Here is a 25,407-nt window from a genome sequence, read left to right as displayed (position 1 = left end):
TTCAATAAAATAGAAATCATGAAAGTTAATTTTATAAATATACTTTTTTTCAACTTTGCAAGTATATTTTCGTTAAGATTCGAATGCGCGCGAATTTCAAATATAATGTAATAATTAAATATATATATATTTGAAGCATACACATATATACCAAGTAATCACAAGTTTTTACATTCTATAAAATAGAAATCACATAATAAGTTAACATAAATATATTTTCTTTCATCTATACGAAATATTTTTTGGTCAAAATTCGAGAGCGCAAAATTCACATAGAATTTAATGATCCACCAATGAAAATAGAGAAAAATATTATGAATAATTTTTCTAGAAAAAAGGAATAGGATTGAGGATTGATATTTATGAGTCGAACGATATCGTTTTACGTTCATCCGGTTTTATCTTAAGTACCTCGTTTATACTTGGTATATAGAAAACATTAATAAGTCCTTGGAACGAGTAACAGTAAACAATTTTTTTCCCAGCTTACTCATCGAAATCAAAACTCTATTTGTATTTACGATTTATTTATTGCATAGTTAATTACGCGTATATATATATATAGAAAAATAATTCTGTGAAAATGATATGGAGGTCAAATTGATAGGGGATATGTAAATCAAAATGCACGATTTACAGATAGCTGTGTTAATTGGAAATAATGTATGATCGGCCATGAGTAAAATTCAAGTAGATAAAACAATCGAAGAGAAATAATTGAAATGAAATTGAAATTATAAAATGAAATCTTATTATACGAGTAATTAACGTACATTAAATTCGTAGTCTCAATTTAAAAAAAGAAAAAGAAATGAAAGATAGGTCAATAGTTTTGTATATATTCCCTTGAAGTCTCTTCGTGATCTTAAAAGTTACTATTTTTCGAAACATTTCATGACAATCATTTTTACTTTCTTCTTTTATGTTTTTTCATAACGTAAAAGTATAAGTGTCCAGAAAATTTTCTTATCCTAACTTATATTTCGGATGCTTTTGATTTACACCATTTTGATTTACGTTTGTCCAAAGCCAAATCTGTTTTATTATATGAATAATCATTTAATATCGTTCATCTAATTGATATTAAATTATCGAATCATTTTGCAACCTCGTAACATATATCGCGTAACTTTGCAACATACGTGTATCGATCCAACTTGAAAAAAGAAAAAAAATATATATATATATATATATGTGTGTGTGTGTATATGAATGCATTTATGGTAAACAAGCATATGGCCGTGTAAAAATAATTTTTATTTATTCTTTTATTTTTTCTGTTTTTTCTTTTTTATCTTCTTGAACGTTAAGTGGAACGCGAAAACGATCGACACGTCTGCACTCGTTTTATCGAGATCCACGGATTCGGAGCGTTTCAAAGGTGACAGAGAGAAAGTCGAGAGAGAAAAAGAAGGAGAGAGAGAGAGAACGAGAGAGTGGAAAGGGGGAAGGAAAAGGAAATAAAGACAAAAAAGGGAGGAAATTAACCTTGGCAAAATCTAGTTTCGATTGTGGTTTATCTTTTAGCGTTATTATTTCAACTACGAATTTTTCTTCTTTCTTTTCTTTTTTCTTTATTTTTTCATATCATTCGATAATACGATATATATATATATATATATATATATATATATATATATATATGTACAGACAAAAATACAGTACTTGATACAGTACTGTACTATTTATTTTTGTAATTGTATTATACTACGTATTTAATATTCTTGCCCCTATCTCTCGAGATATTAATGAAATAATAGTCAGCAAAGGAGGAAAAAAGAAAAAAGAAAAAAAGAAAAAAAATAAAAATAAAAAGAAAAAGGAAAAAAAAGTAAAAAGAGCACATTGATAAAAATCGTAGATATAATCTAACTTGGTATTTTTCCGCGATAACCTCATTGAGAAAATATAGTAGACCATTTTAATCGGTGCGTTGCGTAGTAGAGAAAAGGAGATGATGTTCACTTCTGTTTGAAATGCGACAAACTCGCTGTACGCTTTACCACTCGTCGGAATAATTTTTTAAACCAGTATAAGACCAATGTCGAAAGAATCTGAATGTTAGTCATTCGTGTGTTTAATTTATACGTAACTACTTGTAAATTCGACTACTTACATTCGAGACACCCTCGGCTACGTGTTTCTTACTGCTTTTATTATGTAATCGATATGTCACATGGTTTTCTTTTTTCTACAGTCGCATGGTCTTTTTTTTTTCATACATACACACACATACTCACACACATATTATATACCATATAATTATAAATTAATATATTACAATTTATTATAATTCATATATATAATTATTATCCTTTAAATATATATATATATTTTTTTTTTATTCTTGTTCTAGAAATTGATTAATTGGTCTAGAAATCAAAGTAGAAAATGATTTACATATATCCTTCGTCGTGACGTTTGGATTAATCTTTAGAATTTATCGAAAAATAAAACAAAAAAAAAGGAAACAAGATAATCATAGTAAGAAGAAATCATTGTTCAGCACGACAATAGAAAAATATCAAAGATCTTTCCCAAGTACATTTCAAGTATATTTCAAGGTTACTAAGTAAAGAACTAATTCCTATATTCTTATGTACGATGTTAGAAGCCCCACGATTTCTTTCTTTCTCTCTCTCTCTCTCTCTCTCTCTCTCTCTTTATTTTAAACAAAAGCTGTCCTTGTTCTCGCTTCGTTTCGTTTCACTCTTTGTTATTAAAACGCAAAAGATCGTGTTTCTTAATTATTATTATATTACGACGAATTTTTTTTTATCTGCTCTTACACATACATATATATATACATATATATATATATATATATATATATATATATATATATATATATTATGAACATATGTATGCAATCATAAATATGTATATAATATATTGGATATGTATAAATTATAGTATATTATAATTTATGATATACATGTATACATTATACATATCTGGAGATATAAGATATGTATAATAAATATTGTATATATAAAATATATAATATATAAATAATATATTATATATAAACATAATATAGATAGATATATTTCGTAGTTGCATATAACGTATATTCAGATATGCGTATATAAGTTTAATTTAAAATAATATTACCACAGGTGTAGATAGAATTAAATCGTATATGTTACTTCTAAACAAATTTAATATAGCCGGTGCTTACTAAGTGCAATAGCGGTTAACAAAAGGTGGTCAAGCGTAACTTGAGCAGTAACTATAATATAAGTAATATATACGTAAGTATAATATAAAACAAAATGAAATTTAAAGACGCAAGTGTAACGTAATATTCGAAACAATAACAGTGAACGGACTGTGACCATGACGATTCGTTTATTCGTACGATTGAATGAATTAATGAATATCGATATTAATTCGATTATTTTTCTCTCTGTGAGGGAAGAGAAAGAGAGAGAAAAAGCAGACGAAAAAATATTTAATCGATCAATTTATTTTAACAGATAAGATCGTATCAGATGTACATACATAGGTATATCTGTTAAAAAAATCGTGATATTTGTAAAAGGTCGTTGAAACATAAGAAAGTAAAATGTCGAAAGAACTGAATTCAATCGATCGACTGTCTAGACCGACATTTATTTTATTTATTTATTTATTTATTTACTTATTTATTTATTTATTTTTTCTTTTTCTTTTTCATTCTTTTCTTTTTTCTTTGCCCTCTTACAAAAAGTAAGTTAAGTACTTCAATCACGACGAATAAGTTGTAGTTGGAGTTAATGGAAATTGTAGGAAAAGAAAAAAAAAGGACATCGATAAGTCGATAAATTGATGTTGTTGACGCTTCGATGATCATCGATCATTTGATCTTTTGCAATCGATTCTATCGTCTACGAGAAAGTTACCTGTGATGATTTCTATCTTATTATTCTTTTCCTTTTTATTTTTCATTTTTTTTATTTATCCTTTTCTTTTTTTTTCTTTTTTTTTTTTAATCACATATAGTATTCAATTTCATAGATCATACAAGCGATACGATTTTATAGATTCAACGGACAATTCGATTTTATGTAAAACGTATGAATTTATAATAATTGCAGAAAAAAAAGAAATTCGTAGGAGAAAATTGTGTACGATTGAAAAAAGATTGTCAATCTTTTAAAAGCGAATATTCGTAGCTTTACTACTTCATTTTTCTACTTCTTTTATTTATTTATTTCTTTTTTTTTTTGTTTTTACTTTCTTTTAATATATACAAATACAATATTCTATTCTATAGATTAAAGACGCAATACGATTTTATAGATTTAACGTACAATTCGATTTTTCGATTTCATATAATACATATGAAGTTATAATAAGTGTGAAAAAAAAATACAAAAAAAAAATACAAAAAAAAAAAAAAGAAATAAAACAATTCGTCATAGGAAATTCTGTAGGAAAGAGTTTACATTTTTCTTTTCTATCTTTTCTTTTTTTTTTCTTTTTCTTTCTTTTCAATGCAAACATTCGAGTAGCTTCGATCAATCCCTGAAACGTACGTAATTTTTTCTTATGTTTAGACATGATAGAATTCATGTATGCACGACATTCGTTTAAAGTACGATTTGGTTTACCTGCTTTATATATATATATATATATATATATATATATATATATATATATATATATATATATATATATATATGGATATTATATAGACGTATATTTCACATCCGACTTACGAAAAATAATTATATGCATATACATATGCATGCATGTATGTATATATGTATGTATGTATATATGTATGTATGTACGTAACAAGAGTGCAGATTGTCCAGGGAGATGACGTTTTATTGGACGTTCTTTTATTACACGACGGACGAGTTTCGGTAGTGAAAGAATTCGAAACCCTCACCTCGACCGTCATCGGCAATGGCGTAGCAATTAGTGGATTCATCGAATTCTTATCTTTTTATTCGCAACCAATTGAATCATGAACTTTTACATAGAAAATTAAATTATCGGCAAAAGATAATATACAAAATAAATATAAATAAATACGAACTCACGAACTTAGATACATTATCTTTTTATAATACGTCATTGATACAATGAAATGAGTAAGAAAAAGTTGATTTCTTATTAAAAGAAAAGAAAAAAAAAGAGAGAGAGAGAGAGAGAGAAGGAAATTACGAAGTTCGCTTCAATTAAGACGAAATAAAAACAGAAAAAAAGAAAAATAAACAAATAAATTTTATAATACACAATTTTATAATATTTTTATATATATATATTTTTTTTGTTTTTACGAAATTGATCTCATTAGAGACATTGCAAAAAAGAAGACATGTTTTGTGATATGATACATATAAAATAATAAAATTAACACAATTCAAAAATAAATCTGTACTTATAACACATACTCCATTTCCCTGGCCATATTGCATATATATATATATATATATATATATATATATATATATATATATATATATATATATATATATATATATATAAAAAGAAAGTAAGAAATAATTTTCAAATAACATCATCCCAAATACAAAGAGATGATATATACATCTCAAAAAGAATAATAATACCTAGAACTTAGAAGCGATTATATTAATTATGAACGTGTTAAAAATTGTATAAATAATTACGTTTTTCTTTTTTTTTTCTTTTGTTAACGATAATAGTAGGGTACTAAAAATAATATCATAAAAAATAAAAAAAGAAGAGGAAAAAAAAATAAGAATGGAAATATCGTTGCGCAAAAAAGATTGTTTTGGAGGACAAAGGAACACGCCTATCGGAATTATTCGACTTATGTGTATATATATAAGGCATGTATGTATGTACGTTTGTATATATATATATATATGTATGTATGTATGTATGTATGTATGTATGTATGTATGTATGTATATACGCCAATGTGTGGGTGGTACGGCTCGACTCGAAGGGGGCTTTCGATTTATCTTTTCGCCTTTCCTTTTTGGAGCAGACTCAGGCGCGACACTTAAAGTCTTTCCGTGTGTTGTGTATTGGAGAATGCCTTCGAGGCCGGTCGAAAACGGCCACCATGAGCTCTCTTGCATCCATCGTAGTTCGTTTCTACGTTCCTACGTTCTTACGTTCCTACGTTCCTACGTTCCTACGTTCCAACGTTCCTTCGATGAGTACACCTTCTCTTACTCCTCCACCTCCATCAACGTCGATTCCTCGTAATGTCGCGTCTTTGCAAGATAATTTTTCACGTAAGAATCTAACAAGTATTAGATGTGCGATATACATAATTGGATGATTTGTCTAAAATAAAATCATAATAAGTAACTCGAAATATATACGCTAATGTAACAGAAGATTAATCGTTCATTGACTTTATCATTGGTTCGTACAATCTTTAAGGCTAGCTTTCAAAATCATAATAATTGATTTACATTTTATACATATGGATTATATGAATATATAATACGCATATTTATAGAATGTCTACGAAATCATGATGTAAACATTAAGTTGATAATTTTACATGTAGAAATAAGTCGAAAAAAAGAGAATGATTTCTTATCTTTTTTTTTTTGTTTCCTCTTTTCGTCGTTTAAAACTTCGTTTTTAAGAAAATTCAATTGAATAATTCGTCAGCAAAACGTGTAACTATTAATTCCAAGTTTCAAGATAATCTGTTAATATTAATAAACATCAAGCAATGCCACGATTTGCTTCTTAATCATTACTGTTATACCATTTGTCCAGTTTGATGTGTTTATTCTATTAATCACTTTCGTTCCGCCACGATATCCGTATCAATAATCGGGAATAAATGGACAAATGCTAGCTAACATTACGAAAATAAGATAATAGTAATAATAGAAAACAAATTGTGACGCTATCTTACTCGTATTTATAAATATTAATAGGAATAAGAAAAATAGTTGGATCTTGAAGCATATAATTAATGTATATGTAGATTTACATGATGGATTTTCAAAGACATTTTGCTTGAAAAATGAAATTTTAAACTGTTAAAAATATTATTCTTTCTTTTTTACGACTTATTTTTCAATGCAGAATTATTATAGCTTGTATTATGATTTCATAGACACTCTATATATAGACATGTGTGTGCTTATATATAGGGCAGGTTGAAAGTTCTTAGGTGACCCATGAGAATTATATATACATACATACATATATATATATATATATATATATATATATATACACATATGTTTATATTTATTATTTTATTTTATCGAAAAATATATCCAAATATATATCTGAATATATGTACATATCTACACACATACATACATATATATATATGTTTGTGTGTGTGTATATATATATATATATATATAGGGTAAGCAAAAATTTTTTAGACTTGGTAGTTAATTAAAAAAAAATAAAAAATAAACAGTAAAAAAAAAGAAAATAACAACAAAACCTCGAAAAAAAATAATCGATTTTTTAAAATCACCGTCAAATCTGCTCAGTATACATATATATGCACGCTTGTTTTAGTAAATGTATGCATTTTTAATAGTGGCTTATAAATATAATTGAATTTATCACTTTGTATCTTACAAAAAATATAAAAGTTGTAAAATAACAGTTAATACATATTAGACAAATCGTACGATGATGTGATCGATTCAAAATTTAGTAAACTTTTAAATCTTCTAATTTTGTCTGATATAATTTATAAAATAGATCAAAATATTAAATGAAATATACTTTTTATAGATATTTACAAATTTATGTACTGATTTGTTAATTTAAAGAAAAAAAAAAAAAAAAAAAAAATATTTGAAAGTATGCATGTCTCTCTCCAAGAACTTCTATCTGATATTGAATCAATCTTGTATACATACATACACATACGTAGATATAAATACATATATAAATACTTAAGATAATTATTTACACAGCCGTCAAGATAAAAGTACATGATTCCTTGCTAACTTTTCTCCCGATCGTGTTCGTTTCATGGCTTCTGATTAAGGAGCAATGTTGGTTTGATAATTCTCAGTAGTCTGAGCATAATATTATTTTATAGCTTATTACAGCAGGCTCTGTTTCTCGCCACGTGCTACTACGATGGAAGGACGTATTCTCTCTCTCTCTCTCTCTCTCTCTTTCTTCAACCAGTTCATAACTGTAGTTCGTTCTGACTTCGTTTTCGCGACACACGGTTATAAATTGCAAGCATGAAATTTTTCTCGTCCAGTCACTTGCACACGTTTTTACTCTAATATACTGCATTTTTAAGAAGATCTGAATCATCGTCTAATAATATTAATGGTATTAGATAGACACTCGATTGATATTTGATGAATAACTTCTTTCATGTTCATATAATAAAAAAAATATTAATAGTAGTAATAATAATAATAATAATACTAATAAATATGATAATAATAATAAGATAATAATCAAGTTATGCAACAGATACAAAAAGTTTTCTTTTATTTTTTTTTTATAATTTCTTTTTTTTTTTTTTCATTTCTATCATTTTTCCTGTCTACTACTAGGTTTTATTCGATGCATGAACATAAATATTAACACGATACGATGAATGATGTAGGCGCGTGCGTATCACGTAGGCGACATTCCACGTGCCGAGTTTAAATAACTGCCCATAAGTCCCCGACTATGTCCGATCGTAATAAACTCTTCAAGGTCGTGCATTTTCTCGATGCATCGCGTTTTTCTTTTTTTTTGGGGGGGATCGAAGATCGTTATCGTAGATCTCTCGAAGATCTTTCTCTCTCTTTCTCTCTCTTTCTCTTTATCTCATAGCTAATCGTCCTTCACGAATAATATAGATGCATAATAATATCCCATAGCAATTTTGCTTGCAAGTTGATATTATACAACTTTACGGATACTTAAGCTACAAATTGTTCGGAATAATATTATGCTTCGTTCTCGTTCGAGAACGAACACTTTCCTTTTTGCGTAACCTTGAATTTAATAAGTTGTCCGTCCACTTCGATCAATTCTATACAGTTTAGATCGATAGAGGAAGGATAACATAAGAAATAATATCCCATGCATTTATTTCTATAATTCAATGTTTGTATTGTGTCTTAAAGGACGAAGGAAAAAAAAATATAAATAAATTATACAGGTAATTTCCTCTAAAAAAAAGAAAAAAAAAAAAGAAAAAAAAGAGGGGAAAAAAGAAAAGAAAAAAAATTGTTATGGCATTAGTATCTCGATAACAACGAGATCTATGAAAAAGTTGTAATTATAAGATGTTATAGGGAGTTAATTTCTCTCTCTCTCTCTCTCTCTATATATATATATATATATATATATATATATATATATATATATATATATATGTATTACGCGTTACGCTTCGTTGATGTTTTTTCAATTATATATATATGCAAATAAATAAAAATATTACAATATAGCTTAAAGAAAGTTAGTGCGGAAGTAAGTGTAAAAGTTGGTAAGAAAAGAAATAAGTCATTTCAGAATTTTTTATACCAAAAATGTTAGTGTTATTTGTTTAGATATAAAGAACTAAACCTTTTCTTCATTTTTTTTTTCTTTAGTAAAACGGTATTAAATTTCATTTTTATTTGTATATATATATACATATATATATATATATATATACTGTCTTTATTTAATAGAAATATTTACTACTCTGTAGTGCCATTTATTTGGATATGCGATAAGAAACATTCTCAAATAAAAAAAAAAAGAAAAAAATTTACTATAATATGTTATTTATCTTAATAAAGAATATAAGATACAAAAAACACTTTCAATACAAAATAACATTGTGTTATTTGTTTAAATTAAAAATTTTCAATAGAAAAATATTCAATAATGTTATTTATTCAGATATAAAATATCAAAAACACTTTCAATATATAATACTGTTAGTCTTATTTATTTTGGATGTAAAATATTAAAAGTAGAACGATAGAAAATTACTCAATGGTTTTTATTTATTTGTATATAAGATATCAGATATTTTCAAACAAATAAAAAAAATTACTACCACATCGTTATATTTATTGAAATATCTATAAATTATTAAAAATGTCGAGATTACTTATTGGCCAATCAAATAAAATGATAAAAATGAATATTAAGGATGGATCTTAGTTACGTCATTGGCATCAAAAGAAGATTGAATGTTTCTCAACAAGATCGTAATTGCTTTTAACGAGAGTGCTACTGCTGGACCGATGAATCATTACTATCCTGCGATTTTATTGAGAATACTCGCGCCGATCGTTAAACGGAATGATCGTAATGATCTCAATTATAAACGGTGGCTCTTGCGTCTGTTATTATGAAGAACTGAGTTCTTCTTAGTTACTTGGGATTAACGTTCGACTACAGGAACTGGTGACGACGACGACGACGACGACGACGACGACGACGACGACGACGACGACGACGACGACGACGACGACGACGACGACGACGACGACAATGACGATGACGACGACGACGACGACTACGACAACAATATCGAAGAAAAAGAAAGAGAAGAAACTAGTTATACTTAGATAAGAATCCAATCATCCCGAGAAAATGGAAGATAATTATTGAATGTATGCCAATCTATTTTAGAGATCATAAATCTCTTTTTTTCTTTGTTTTTATTTTTTATTTTTCTTCGTCATTATATTTCTGTATATAATACTTGTATATGATCGAAGGATGCCTTTCACGCTTTAATATTTCCTAGTTTTTCTAAACCATCCTTTTTATAATCTAATCACATTCATGATCAATAATTATCGAATGTTTATCCGGTTTATTATCAATAGATAATATTATCATAAGATAATTTTTCTTTTTTTCATTTTTCTTGTTTGTTTTTGTTCATATCTCTTTATCTCTATATCATTATCTCTTTCTACATTAGTTAAAGAGTATGAACGAAGTATGTTGACGATTTAATATCTCTTAGTTTCTAAATCATCTATTTTATTATCTAATAATCTCAATATACTATCTTTTTTTTCTAATCATTTTTTTTCTAATCTCTATGTAAGGAAACTCTACGTAAGAAGACATTGAATATTGTTACTTTAATATCTAAAACGATTGACCTTTTGTTCTACATACTTGTGGATTACCATTATGTATATATAGAGTCATTTATTTTTTATGGTACGAAAGTAAAAAGAAAATAAAAATAAAAAAAAAAAGAAAGAAATAGAAAAAATAAATTCTATAGATCACTATAAAAAATAAAAACGTATGAGAATTCAAATTGCGATGCTTCTAATCTTAGAAATTTTGTTAGTAAAAAAAGAAAAAAAAATAAGAAAAAGGATATATATAGTATACTTTATTTTCAATGATATAAAAGAAAAAAGATAATAAAAATAAAAATAAAAATAAATAAAAAAATAAACTCTATAAATCATTATAAGGAATAAAAACGTATGAGGATTCTCAGATAGCGATGCTTCTAATTATAGAAATTTTGTTAGTAAAAAAAAAAAAAAAAAAGAAATAAAAAGGAATATAATATATATTCTTACCTCACCATTTTATATTGTATTATACATATACATATAATATATAGAAAAAAGGAAATCTTGAGACTCGAATAGGCTTTATATGTATATATATATATATATATATATATATATATATCGAGAGTTACGATGCATCTTGAAAGGTGGCAAGTTTAGTTAGAATTACAGATGCGTTCTTTCGATGCATGTACACACGCTATACACCATACATACGTGTATATGTATGTATTAGACCATATGCCAGGGTCCGCTTCCTATCTCTCTCTCTCTCTCTCTCTTTCTATCTCTCTCTCCTCTATATTTTTCTACTCTTTTTCTCTTGGAAGCAACCGGTATAGCTTTCTCGTCCTAGAAAGCTTCTCGTCGAGGCTATCACAGCATCACATGGCTTTACATTATTGCCCGTAGCCGTTGCGTTGTCTTGTATTCCCATATATGTACATATGGTATAGCAGAGAGGCCCATTGCTTTCTGTACGTAGGTATTGTGTTATGGAGAATAGGGTAGGAAACAAAACGAAACTCACTATTGATAGTGATGATGGTGGTGGTGGTGGTGGTGATGGTGTAGTGAGATGAGAGTAGTAGTGGTATTAGTCACCCTTCTCTCCGTTATACGACCCTAAACCCCTTCGATTGTCTACTTTAAATTTTAAAGGTTTCCCTTGAATTTCGTACAAAGAATGAAATTCATAGAATGAAATATCTCACGTTCGTTTCTAATATTATACACATACATACGTATTTATCGGTCGTGTGACTGATTTGTAATCCAATTTTTTGTTATTATAAAAAAAAAAGACGTACGTACTTTTTTCATACCTTAGAAAATATTTTGTTATTATGATTGTCTATTTGAATATGAATTTTTTCTTTTTTCTTTTTTTTTCTTTTATTATTATTATTATTATTATTATTATTATTATTATTATTATTATTACAATTTGATCATTATTATAGTTATATTAGAATTGGTTTTTGTATTAATTAGATTACCGATTATTAATAATTAGTCATATTAATCGAAAAATTTTATAGAATTATAAAACATTGAAGTATTATAATTGTTTTTAATAATGATTATAAAAAAAGTAAGATTGACAAATTATATTTTTTCTTTTTTTGAATAGTTTAAAATAATAATTTAGTAATAGTTGTATAAAATTCATACACACACACACACACACACACATCTAATTCTTTATTTACACGGTAAATTGGTTCCGTGAAAAGGATCGTGTAAAAAGAGAATTCTTTTGTTTTCTAAATCGTACCATAGAGAAGCACGTGTAAAAAAGAGAATTAATCGTGTTATACGCACATACAATTACATTATTAACAGTTAGTCACATACAATATAAATCAGGAAATGTGCGTTGTTAAACGAAAAAAGAATCAAAAGGAAAAAGAGCCAAAAGAAAAAAAGAGAAAAAAATAAAAAAAAAACGAAAAAGAAAACAAGAGAGAGAGAGAGAGAAAGAGAAGAGAGAATAAAAGAAAAGGAGTAGGAAAAAAATCTCTGTAAAATTTTTAACATTCGAATAGAGCTGTTCGCTTGACAATAAGAATGAGTTTGTCTAAAGATCTAAGAGGAATTGTTAGTTGGGTAAGGACGACAGTTAATGGTCGACGTGAATCGTTACGTGAAAGATCCATTTGAGAATGTATTCATTCTTGCGAACACGATGCGTGTGGAAAGTGGAGAAGAGAGAGACAGATAGATAGATAGATAGATAGAGAGAGAGAAAGAGAGAGAGAGAGAGAAGGAGAGAGAGAAAATGAATGATGCTGCTGCTGTTGCTGCTAATATTGCTTCTGCTATTGCTATTGCTATTACTGCCGTTGTTGTTGCCGCTGTTAGTTGCAATGTGTTGCTATACTCGTTCGTTCCAATTGCGATTTCTCGCTTACGCCTGCCAATTAACCTTAATTGTACCAGAAGGGAGAAAGAGAACGAGAACGAAAGAGGGAGAGAAAAAGTAAAAGAGAGAGAGAAAGAGAGAGAGAGAGAGAGAGAGTGAGAGAAAGAGAGACAGAGACAGAGACAGAAGGATGCGTTCAGTAAAGGAAAGAAAGGAGTAGGAAGGGGGAGGAATGGGTGGGTGGTTTGGTTGGTTAGAGGGGAGAAGAAGAAGACAGACTATTACTAGTCGCCGATTTCACCGTGTTTAGAGACTTTCCGATTTTCGAGAGCAAAATAACTCTCTCTCTCTCTCTCTCTCTCTCTCTCTCTCTCTCTCTCTCTCTCTCTCTCTCTGTCTGTCTGTCTGTCTGTCTGTCTGTCTGTTTTTTATTCCATCATTTCACATAATGGACGTCCTTTCTTTCACCACTTTTCTGCTTCTTTTTTTTTGTTCGTTTTTTCCCTTCTTTTATTGTTTTTGTTTTCCTTTCTCTCTTCCTCTTTCTTCTATCTCTCTCTTTCTCTTTTTTCTTTTCTTTTTTTTTCTACTTTTTTTCCGTCGCACGTTAATCGTTCCCACGAATTTTCATCACGCAGATAAATCAGAAAGCATCCTGATTGTATCGAATGAAATTGTCATTTTATTGTTACGTACAGGACGGATATCCCTTTAAATTTCATATTTGTTTTACAAAGGATAAAAGGATTTCTTTGAATTTTAATCGTCGTGATTGTACAACGTTTTATTGATTTTCTTAAAAATTAGAAAAAAAGAATAAACAATTCAAAAGGATTTATATGTTCACAGTTTAACTGTGATTGAAAAATAAGAAAAACGAAAAGAAGAAAAAAAAGAAAATAAAGGATGAGTTACGTATATCGAGTGAGAGCAAGAGAGAGAGAGAGAGAGAGAGAGAGAGAGAGAGAGAGGAAGGAAGAGAAAAAGAGAAAAAGAGAATCATTATTGTCATAGATTTTAATGCATTTAAAAAAATCTTGTCTCGAAACTTCAACAGCTTAATCTCTTCATCGATCGATTAAAAAATCTCCCAAACTTTCCTCCGGTGAAAATCAATGATAATAATAAAGATAAGAGTAGACAATTTTTTTCTTTCTCTCTGAACGAAAAGAAAAAGTCTAATGACCTCCAAAGATCATTATGTACGTACGTTATGAATCATTTTATTAACGTTTCATTGATTTTACGGGGCATACGTTAGATAGTCAATTGGTATGTTTATGTATTATACATGAGAGAGAAGAAATTTGAAGCTTGAGAGAAAGAGAGAGAGAGAAAGAGAGAGGGAGAGAGGGAGGGAGAGAGAAACTATTACTACTAGTCGTAGATTTCCATTCATAGAGAGTGGACTTCTAATTTCCGTCTTTTCTGTGGATACAGCTGTTCCAGTACAATCGAGCTACAACATATCTATCTATGTATGTATGTATGTATATTATGAATGTACAAAAAAAAGGAGGAGATAGGACATGAATTATAATTGCAAAATAGTTCCTCGCATCATGGCTCAAGGAGATTAAAACACGAGCACTGATTTCTTCTTGATGCTCAATAAATCTTTCTCTTCAATTGTTTTTTATACTTTGATACGTTTGAATAATTTATTTCAGTATACATATATATATATATATCAAGGATGTGTATATAATATATGAATTAATTACACATTTTTAAAAAAATTCATTTATTCTCATATTATATCTTTTGTTATTGTTATTAAACAACTAAAAAAGATTCTATATATTCAAAAAATAATAGGAATATATATATATGAGAATATATATGAGATAGATTATTATAGAAATATTCTTTGGGATTTTACAATGGAAAAGAAGAGGAAAAAATAATAAGAGAAAAAAAAAAAGAAAAAACCTATAGAGGAAGTAATACTTCATTAAAAAAAAAAAAAAAAAAAAAAAAAAAAAAAAAAAATCCGTCGGCTCGTTAAAGAAACATTTACGTTAGTCAAGCTATATTTCTAATGTATATTTATGTAAAACTTTTTTACGACTTCTTCTTTACAGTTAGAATCGTCGCGCATTTTAGCGCGTGGTCTCGATTCATTTGGAATATTCAAAAGGAAATACATGGTTTGCAAAACGTCTACTTTCTGAGAGACTTCTCTCTCTCTCTCTCTTTCTCCCTTCCTCCCTCTTTCTTAGTATCCGGCATTCTTGCATTTTCAACGATCGTAGCGATCACATAAGGATAAGAAGATGGTCGTTTGGCATTCTTCACGACTACGAGGACGGCGACTCTTCTCTTTCTTTCTCTCTCTCTCTCTCTCTCTCTCTCTCTCTCTCTCTCTCTCTCTCTCTCTCTCTCTCTCTCTCTCTCTCTCTACCTATCTATCTATTTCTTAATCTCGTTGGATCGCTACATCAGATTGTATTATATTACGTATATAATTAAGGCAGTTATTGGTATATATGGATTATACTTAACGGTAGTTTAATGTCGAAACGAGGCCGTTGTTCCCTTCCACAGGAAGCAAATGGCACTTTAAATAACCGAGTAATATACACGTCATGCTTTCGTCAGGGGACAACTCAAAGACCGCAGATCAAAACTTTTACGTTCGACTTTGATCATATCAGCCGGAACTCGATGATAATTTCTATTAAATCCGTATAGTTAGATAGACGACATAGTCGAGTCGATCCATATGAGATCACACGATTATTTCACTAATAAATATAATCCATTTGTATTTAAGTATGTATGTGTGTGTGTGTGTGTATATACGAGGGTTATACCTATGTATACATATATACTTAGATAAAATGTATACGTTTATATTTAGAGATATTATTATATAAATATATAAAATTATTTTAGCTCAATTTTTACGATTTTATATGGAAACCATTTTTTTTCTCATAAGGATATATATATATATTCACACACACATACATATATATATATATATATATATATGTATAAAAGCAGATATAATAAAATTATATTTTATCCAAATAATTTTTTATAGGAATTTAAAAGTTAAATATTGGCAAATATCAATAGATTGGTAATACAGATACATAACTACAAACAAAACTCTGAGATAAAAGTCAATAAACCGAGAACTTGTCAGTAATAACAACGTATTAAAGTACGTCGATGTCGTGAAATTACGAAAGTGATCGTGCAAAACGAGAGTCAATCGGGTTAGTTAATAAGAAAATGTTAAAATTAAAAAGTAAAACGAAAAATAAATAAATAAATAAATAAAAAAATATTACAGGAGTAAATTCTCGATGGACGAAGAGTAAAGGAAAAAAAAAGAAAACAAAGAAAAAAAAGAAAGAAAGTAAAAAAACACATAGAAGCGTAGATGTGTACGTTATGTATATCACTTGAGTTTATGTGAAATAACTTATTTAACGTTAACAAGCTAATAGAGCATACGAGAGAGTCGTGAGGCAAAAAGAAAAAAAAAAGAAAAAAAAGGAAAGAAAAAAGAACGTTCGCGTTAATTCGACTTAAAATGATGTCAGATATTTCACACCCAATGATTTACTATGATACGTTAAGATTAGATGCGTTTTAAGGTCTAATTTAATACCTAAGTTGTTATGGTTGGTTTATTTAATAGGAAAAAAAAAAAATATATATATATATATATTCAGATTGTTTAGATGATTTTGCATAGAGGTATGATTCATGATATAAATTTTGCAATTAGAAAGCTCTTCGATCGTACGAATCAATCATAAGATAAAAGAAAAAATTATTCGCGTTAATTCGACTTAAAATTATGTCACGTATTTCACAAAGATTTACTAAATTAAAATTAAATGAGTTAAAATAAAACAAAAATGAGTTATGATATTTAATTTGAAAGCTCATTAAGATTTCCTCATCTAGTAAGACAAAAATATTTAATTTTATTCGAATGATTGCTACTTGAAAATATAATTCATAAATCTTGCAATTGGAATGCTTTTCGGTCGCACGTGCTAATAGCGCGCATTAAGATATTTCCCTTATCTAATTGGAAAAAAAAGAAAAGAAAAAAGATTAAAGAAAAAAAAATATTCGATTTGTTTTAACGATTTGACTTGGAGATATCATTAGTAAAATAAATTTTCATACGATCGAAAGTCATTTAAATTGTTCAAGCTAATAATCATTAGTAAAAAAAAAAGAAAACGTTTGCGTTAATTCGATTTAAAATGTTTGTCACGTATAGATATATATTGCATAATAGAGATTGATTTATTAATGATACGTCTAAAACTACGTACGTTTTCATAATTTTCAACTTAAAAGCTTGTTAATGTTTGCTTATCTAATTGAAAAATAATATTTACTTTGTTTTGATGATTCGACATGGAGATATGATTCATAAAATAAATTTTTTCAATTGGAAAGCTCTCTTCGATCTTACCAGAGAATCGTTAAAGGAAATTTAAACAGCAGCGTTTCCATTAATTTTAATTAAAAATGATATCATGCCCGATAATTTACTATCATTTTACGTTAAAATTAGATACGTTTTAAAGTCCAATTGAAAATACTCGTTAAAGTTTGCCTATTTAATAATAAAAGAGAGAAAAAAGAAACAAGAAAAAAAAATAATAATATATTCATATTTATTTTGAGACGATTCTATAATACTCAATGATATGATTCATAACAAAATAAATTTTGTACGATCGGAAGTCCATTTGATTTGTCCGAGCCAAGCGGAACGTGTTTCCTTTTGAATAATTATTAATCTATATATGTAATATCTCGTATATGTATTATTACTTATCTGTCTTTAGATTTTGCATACAATCGATTCAAAGTCGTCGGATCATTTTTATTTTATCAATTTTTCACCATCGATATGAATTTTCCTAACTGTACTGGAATCTCAATTAGACTTTAAAATAATTCCATGAATCGATAGAAACAGCTTACATCAAGTTACGTCCTTTGATCATGCCAGACTCCCCCATCTAACATCACATTTTATTTTTTAGTTTGTTTTTGTTTCTCGTCGTTTTTTCTCCCTCTTCCTTCTTATTTTATGTTCGTCCCTCTTTGATCTTTATCTTTCACCAGAACTCTTTCTTTCATACTACGGTACAACGATCCATTCATTTTTTACTTTGGCATCTTTTTTTTTGCTCTTTTAAATTTTAATACTCTTCTTAGAAACACGACTTCTCGAAAGAGAAATTCTTCTTTTTCTCCGGTTAATTACATTAAGAATAAATTGAAATTGATAAACTCGTGTGTGTGTATGTATGTACAAATATATATATATATATATATATATATATATAAATATTATATAAATATAAATTGAATGATAAGACATAAATTTTGTTGAAATAAAATATGTATATATATATCTCATTTATTGTATTGTAAACGTGTATATGTATATACTCGTTTTTTATCGGAACAAAATAAAACAAAATAAATTTATAATAATATAATATATATATATATATATATATATATATATATATATATATATATATATATATATATTTGTATGTTGGGTAGACAAAATTGAATGACTAAATACATAAATTTCGTTTAAATAATAAACAACAACAACAAAACCAAAAGAAAAAAAAAGGAAACAAAATGGAATATCTTTTAGAATAGATCGCCACCGAGAAAATAGTTCGAGAAGTCTGCTGTGTTGCTCCTGCTGTTACTAAAGTTAGCATTGGCACGAAAAATACCGTCTCGTACAGCCATACATAATACATACATACATACATACATACATACATACATACATACATACATACATACATACATACATACATACATACATACATACATACATACTACATACTTACATACATACATACACACATACACACATATATATATATATACATACATACAAACATACATATATACATACATACATACACACATACACACATACACACACACATATATATACATACATACAAACATACATATATACATACATACATACGTACATACACATATACGTTCTTATATGTTAGTAGAAGATACGTCCATTGGCAAATGCCAACAAGATAAATTCGCTCTACGAAAGATCTCTTGGATGTATAATAGAAAAGAAGCTTAAGAGAGAAATCGAGAGGTATCTCGCGTGAAATTATAGATAGAATCGAACGAAATGATAGACCTAAGACGACGTAATAGTTCGCTTACCCTATTGTTGACAAAAGTTACGAGAGAGATCAAACTAGGATAAAAAAGATGAGGATAGAAAGATAGAGACAGAGACAGAGAGAAATTATACGAGATTAGATCGAAACGATCGAAAGTGCATATCTCATCCTTTCGATATCAAAAGAGAAACCGATTGGGAAAGATAAAATTTTCATTTTAACATGTAATCCTGTCAAGATCGAATTTATCATTAAAGCATATAAGAATATCATTCTCGGGTTGGGTGACATTTTTAAATATTACCATACCTCGACTGAATGACGATGTCAAAAAACAAAAAAAAAAAAAAAAAGAAAAAGTCTAATATATTCGCCAAGGCCAGAAAAAGAATAACGCAATTTTTTTTTCTAAGAGATTTATCTATTTTTTTTTTCTTTTTTTTTTTTTGAATTTAAATTTATACCGATTTATTTTTATTCCTTTTTTTAAAATGCAGATATACATAAATATAGCACATATAGATCTAATAGACACGCGCAAAATATCGTAATTATATTTCGACGTTTATTTCCAATGAATGTAAGAAAAAAAAAAAAGAAAAAGAAAATAGAAAAAAGAAAAAGAGAGAAGAAGGAAGAAAAAGATGATCTGGTTGATGGGGATAGGGGCCTTAAAAAGTACAAAATACGGCCCTGACTCTAATGCAGTCATAAAAACGTCCGATGATATTTCTAATTTCATTTATGATAACTACAAAAATCATCCTCGTTCATTTAGCAATCTCGGCCACTTAAAGCAATCCTAGAAGTTTACATTCCACGATTTCATCATCGACATCTCTCTCTCTCTCTCTCTCTCTCTCTCTCTCTCTCTCTCTCTCTTTCTTTCAATTATCTTTCTTTAGATCTCAGACCCATTATAAGATTGGATACTTCTAAATTTATGTATATTTTTCATATATACAACGAATTACGATACAATACAGATTATATAAAAACGTATTATTATATTATTAAAGAGGATGCGTACCTGTCATTCTTCTATTTTATATAATCACAAAATTGCTATTTTTTTTCCTCACTTATACGTCCACTCGTTCGTTCGCTGATCATTTCTGATGTATCATCTGTGTCGTTATCGTACCTATGTATATGTTAAATAAAGGTTATATCGCCAGTTGTCTTGAATAAAGGCAGAAAACATCATTCTATCTGTTTTGGCAGAGTACTTTGTTCGTTATGCGCATGCGCGATAATTTTCTCTTGATAAAAGAAAGCGATAGTCCTCGTCTTTTAATACATCCTACACGGAGGTTATATGTTTCCAATAAAAAAAACAAAAAATTATTTAATATATATTCTTAAAAATTAAAATGTATTATATTAATATGTTAATTAATTTCATAATCTATTAATTATAATATATTATAAAGATTTTGTTTTTTTCTTTTTCTTTTTCTTTTTTTTTCGAACATTTAATTACTTAAGCAAAGCGTATCGCTTGCACGGGACACCTTCCGCACAATGAATAAAGTAATTTCTTCTGTCTCATTTCAAGGGTCAATGACTTTTCTACGTAATAGGAATTGGCGATATAATCTTATTACATATTATATGTTGAGGAGAATTGTAAATTAGAAAAGTCAATTGAATATCTCCTTCATTAAGAGCGATAGGAAAAATGTATATATATACATATGTATATATATTTAATTAGTATTTTATTATAATTATATAAAGAAATTGTTTATAATTGTTATTGTTATTACTATTACTAGTATTATTACCATTACTACAATTATATATATATATATATATATATATATATATATATATATATTCTAACAAAAGATATATTCAACTAACCATTAATTTAGAATTATTCTGTATACGTGAACAAATATATACTCGATCTTTATCAGATTATTTTTAATATTTATCATGAAACATTAGCTTTGAAATTCCTTTAAAAGTTTCTTATACATCTATCTTTGTCTATCTTCTTCTTCGTCTTCATCTTCTTTTATTTCTTATTTACTTTACTATGCAACGTGTCAACGATTACGCAGGATCCTATTCGTGTGCACGCCGTCATTTTTATATTTTCTTTGTCTTTCTCTTTTTCTTTCTCTTTATCTTTTTCTTTTTCTTTTTCTCCTTTCTTTTCGTTATTCATATACGACGATTGTATTCGTATATATAAGTATTTACCTACATAAGTATGTATGTTCGTCATCTGCATGCCAATGATATATCCAGCTGCGTTACAACTTTCTTCTTTAGAGAAGCTTCACGAGGCGCGAGTTTCACAGAGAAGCTAACTCGGATGTGAAACGTAGCTGGATATTTATCGTTACTGAGATTTACTTTCGTATTCGTCGTCTTACAGTAAGAGAACTTTTCCCTTGGAACACAAATTTTCCACCTAAAGAAATCCTTTCCACTTCGGTTAGCTCCTTTTAATCTCGGGAAATGTATACCGGCGAATATATATATATATATATATATATATATATATATATATATATATATATATATATATATATATATATATAAGAGAAAAAAGAAAGAGAGAGAGAAAAAGGAAAGAAATAAATAAAAGATAGATTAGAGATATACACAAAATTATAATATTGTGGTTGTTCGAAATAGTTCGTATCAATATTGTCTTTCATTTTTAATAAAATAAAATAAAAATTAATCGGTAAATTAAAAATAAGAATAATTTAGTACTTTTAAACATATATATACATATCGAATATTAATATATTAAAACGTATATGTTAATAAGATACATATATAACAATAAATATATTAATAAATATATTAATTTTTAGTTGTATTATTTTTTTACATAGTATGCATAATAATATGTAACACTATATGTAAAGAAAAGGCACGAAATAATACAAATAAAAATTAATATATTTACTACAATACATATAATGTGTATACTTTTACATATAATTATTCTATATGGAACATATATATATGTAAAAGATATGTATATTTCGAACATTTCAATAAAATAATATAAATTTGTATTAAATTCGAAAGTGTCATATCAGACGAAATATTTTTTCTAACGTTGCGTGTCATTGATCATTTTCTCCGTCCTCTAATTTTCTCTCTCTTTCTCTCTCTCTCCTTTTCTCTCAGATAATTTCAAAATTCTGGCAAATTATTGATAACCGATGAGAAGTTGTTTCGTATGCTTGTACCATCATGCTTTTCTCTCTATTACTATTTCTCTCTCCCTCTATTTGTTGCATAAGATATAATTTATGTATGTATGTATTTATGTAAGTATGTATGCATGCATGCATTTTCGATGAATAATATCGAACTGGAATATTCGATTTAATTCATAGACAATCTCGAATGTCGATGACCTCGTTTATGACCTAGGTTAGATTAAACTTGTACCACTTGTCTTTTAAAAATTTGACATTTTGCATGATTTTTAATCATAAATTAAATTATTTACGATATAGAAATTAATTTTATGTGTGTGTGTGTGTGTGTGTGTATGTATGTGTATGTGTGTGTGTATATATATATGTAATATAAAATAATTAAATAAATAATTTAATGTGTTACAGAGAAGACCGATGCGGAAGCGGTGTTGTGCCTGATCGAAACAGAGGTGCTTCGTGAAAGATAAAGAGAAAGAGAAAGAGAAAGAGAGAGAGAGAGAGAGAGAGAGAGAGAGGGAGAGAGGGAGGGAGATAGAGATAGAGAGAAAAGAAAAGAAAAGAAAACATTAAAAAAGAGCGAGAGAGATAAGACATAGAGAGGAGGAAAGAGGGGAAAAACAAGTACGACAGGATGTTGCAGAGTTGCAACGGGAGCACGTCGCGACGTGCCAGACGAGTCCTCGTATTCGTTTTCGCTTGGAGTCTCCTCATGATAGCGGCCGTGCAATTTCGTCATGCCGAAAACAGTGCACTTCGTAACGGTCGTAGTAATACCGAGGAGAATAATGCAGTTGGTGACGTAGCCTTCGAGGATAATTATCTTCGTCGGGAGGCCGGTATCGTGAGAACGGGAACCGATGATAAAATATCAGACGGTTCGTCGAGTCTCGGTCTATCTCGTTATCTTTTGCAAAGATCGAAAGATCCCGAGACTGGTTTTGGGAATATAATTGGTGGTGGATCGATTCTTCCAACGACTACGATTGTAGGTAATAAAAATATTAATGAAAATTCAGTAACGAGAAATCCTTTGGATTTAGAACCACTGTTGGATAAAAGACCAGCGAAAACCGAGGAGGAATTGATCGAAGAAATTGAAGAAAGGTTACCTAGCCTTCCTCTCGCTTATTGGAGCAAAAATAACAGGTTGAACGGTCAACAAAACAAAATATCAAAGAAGGGTAACGAGAGCTGTTCTAATTTCAAGTTTCCCTCGATCTACGATCTAGAATTTAATAACGTTTACTGGCAAACGTTGAGGACAAGCAACGGTACTTTCCAGTTCTTCGGTGCGTTTTATGATAAACGTAAGCTTTCGAGGATCGGTCCTGCTATAAGGATCGTTGGAATGATCGATAGGATCGAACCTAAGGTTAAAACTTATTGTCAGATGTGGTATGACGGTGATAAAAGTCCAATTGTAGTCGAATATCTCGAATACAAATACATTTGGTATTCGAAATGGGGCAATTACAAACAGGGAATATATCAGCCATATGTTATAGCTTGTAAAGTGCCGCAATCGCATTGGTCGAAAGGACCACCAGCGTCCGTTTCTATGGTCGAAAAACCTTGCGACACACCGACTAACAATCTCCGTATTATTTATAATAAACCAAAACGTAAAAAGGACTTTGCCGTTTGCGTTAAGGGTCTTGATTTTCTTCACGAAGATCTATCCGTAAGATTGGTCGAATGGATTGAACTTATAACCCTTCTTGGGGCCGACAAAATATTTTTTTATGAACTTCAAGTACATCCAAACATAACTAAAGTTTTGAATTATTATCAAAGACTCGGTAAGGTTCATGTGACGCCTTTGACATTACCCGGTGGACAACCTAATGTTCCTTCCTTTCAACATATGTATCTAACGAAAAAAACTAATCACAAGAGGCAAAACGAATTGATACCATACAATGATTGTCTATACAAACATATGTACGAATACGAATACATAGCACTGTTAGATGTCGATGAAGTGATCATGCCCGTGAAGGACGCTACCTGGCAGGACCTTATGAAGAGGGTATTACCTAAGGCCTTTAAAATACGAAACGAGACACGCGCCTCTTACAACGTGAGAAACGTTTACTTCCTCGACGACCTGCTGCAGCCCCATGGCCATTTCAAGGACATACCCAGGTGAGTGCGAGCTACGACTTTCACGACGGCACATAATAATAATTGCTTAGCAGTATCTCGGATCCTGTTTGTCCCCGTGACAATTATTTTCGCCAGCCGTTTATTTTCACGTATCGTTAACAATTAATATTTCATATTTAATTGAATCTTATGTATAATTGAATTACTATAGTGGAATAAAAGAAAAAAAAAAAACAAAAGAAAAAAAAATAAAGCAAAATCATTTGAAAAAGAAAATTATATCGAAGATATTTAAATTCGACGATCGTTTAATTATCATCAGGGTAAAAATTTTAACGAGCTTTGATATTCTAAAATATTATCGCTCGCGCAATTCCATCCATTATTCAAGTCATCAAATTACAACCAAATCGTTAGGAAGGTCTCGGATTAAAGAATGCAACGCGGCATGCAGAATCGTGGTTGGCATAAACGATTCAATGCCATCCAAGTCGGTCAAGCGGAAGTTTTCAATAATAATTAACGTGACAATTTTGCAATGAGAGAGAGAGAGAGAGAGAGAGAGAGAGAGAGAGAGA

The 25,407-nt window shown here is 28.8% G+C and overlaps 1 protein-coding gene across 6 annotated transcripts in view; it reads left to right on the top strand.

Annotated features, from left to right (window-relative positions):
• The window catches only part of LOC124422203, a 30,574-nt gene that overhangs the window by 3,128 nt on the left and 2,039 nt on the right, over positions 1-25,407 (top strand). For all 6 annotated transcript variants that reach the window (XM_046958327.1, XM_046958326.1, XM_046958328.1 and 3 more), the window contains one exon: positions 23,129-24,868. In XM_046958327.1, the coding sequence (XP_046814283.1) occupies positions 23,355-24,868 (1,514 nt within the window). In that variant the 5' untranslated portion in view covers positions 23,129-23,354. The remainder of the gene's footprint in view (positions 1-23,128; positions 24,869-25,407) is intronic.

This window comes from Vespa crabro, chromosome 2 (genome assembly GCF_910589235.1).
Source record: "Vespa crabro chromosome 2, iyVesCrab1.2, whole genome shotgun sequence".
NCBI lineage: Eukaryota > Metazoa > Arthropoda > Insecta > Hymenoptera > Vespidae > Vespa > Vespa crabro.
Note: the sequence above shows the minus strand (reverse complement) of the source record. Positions and strands in the feature narration are given on the sequence as shown.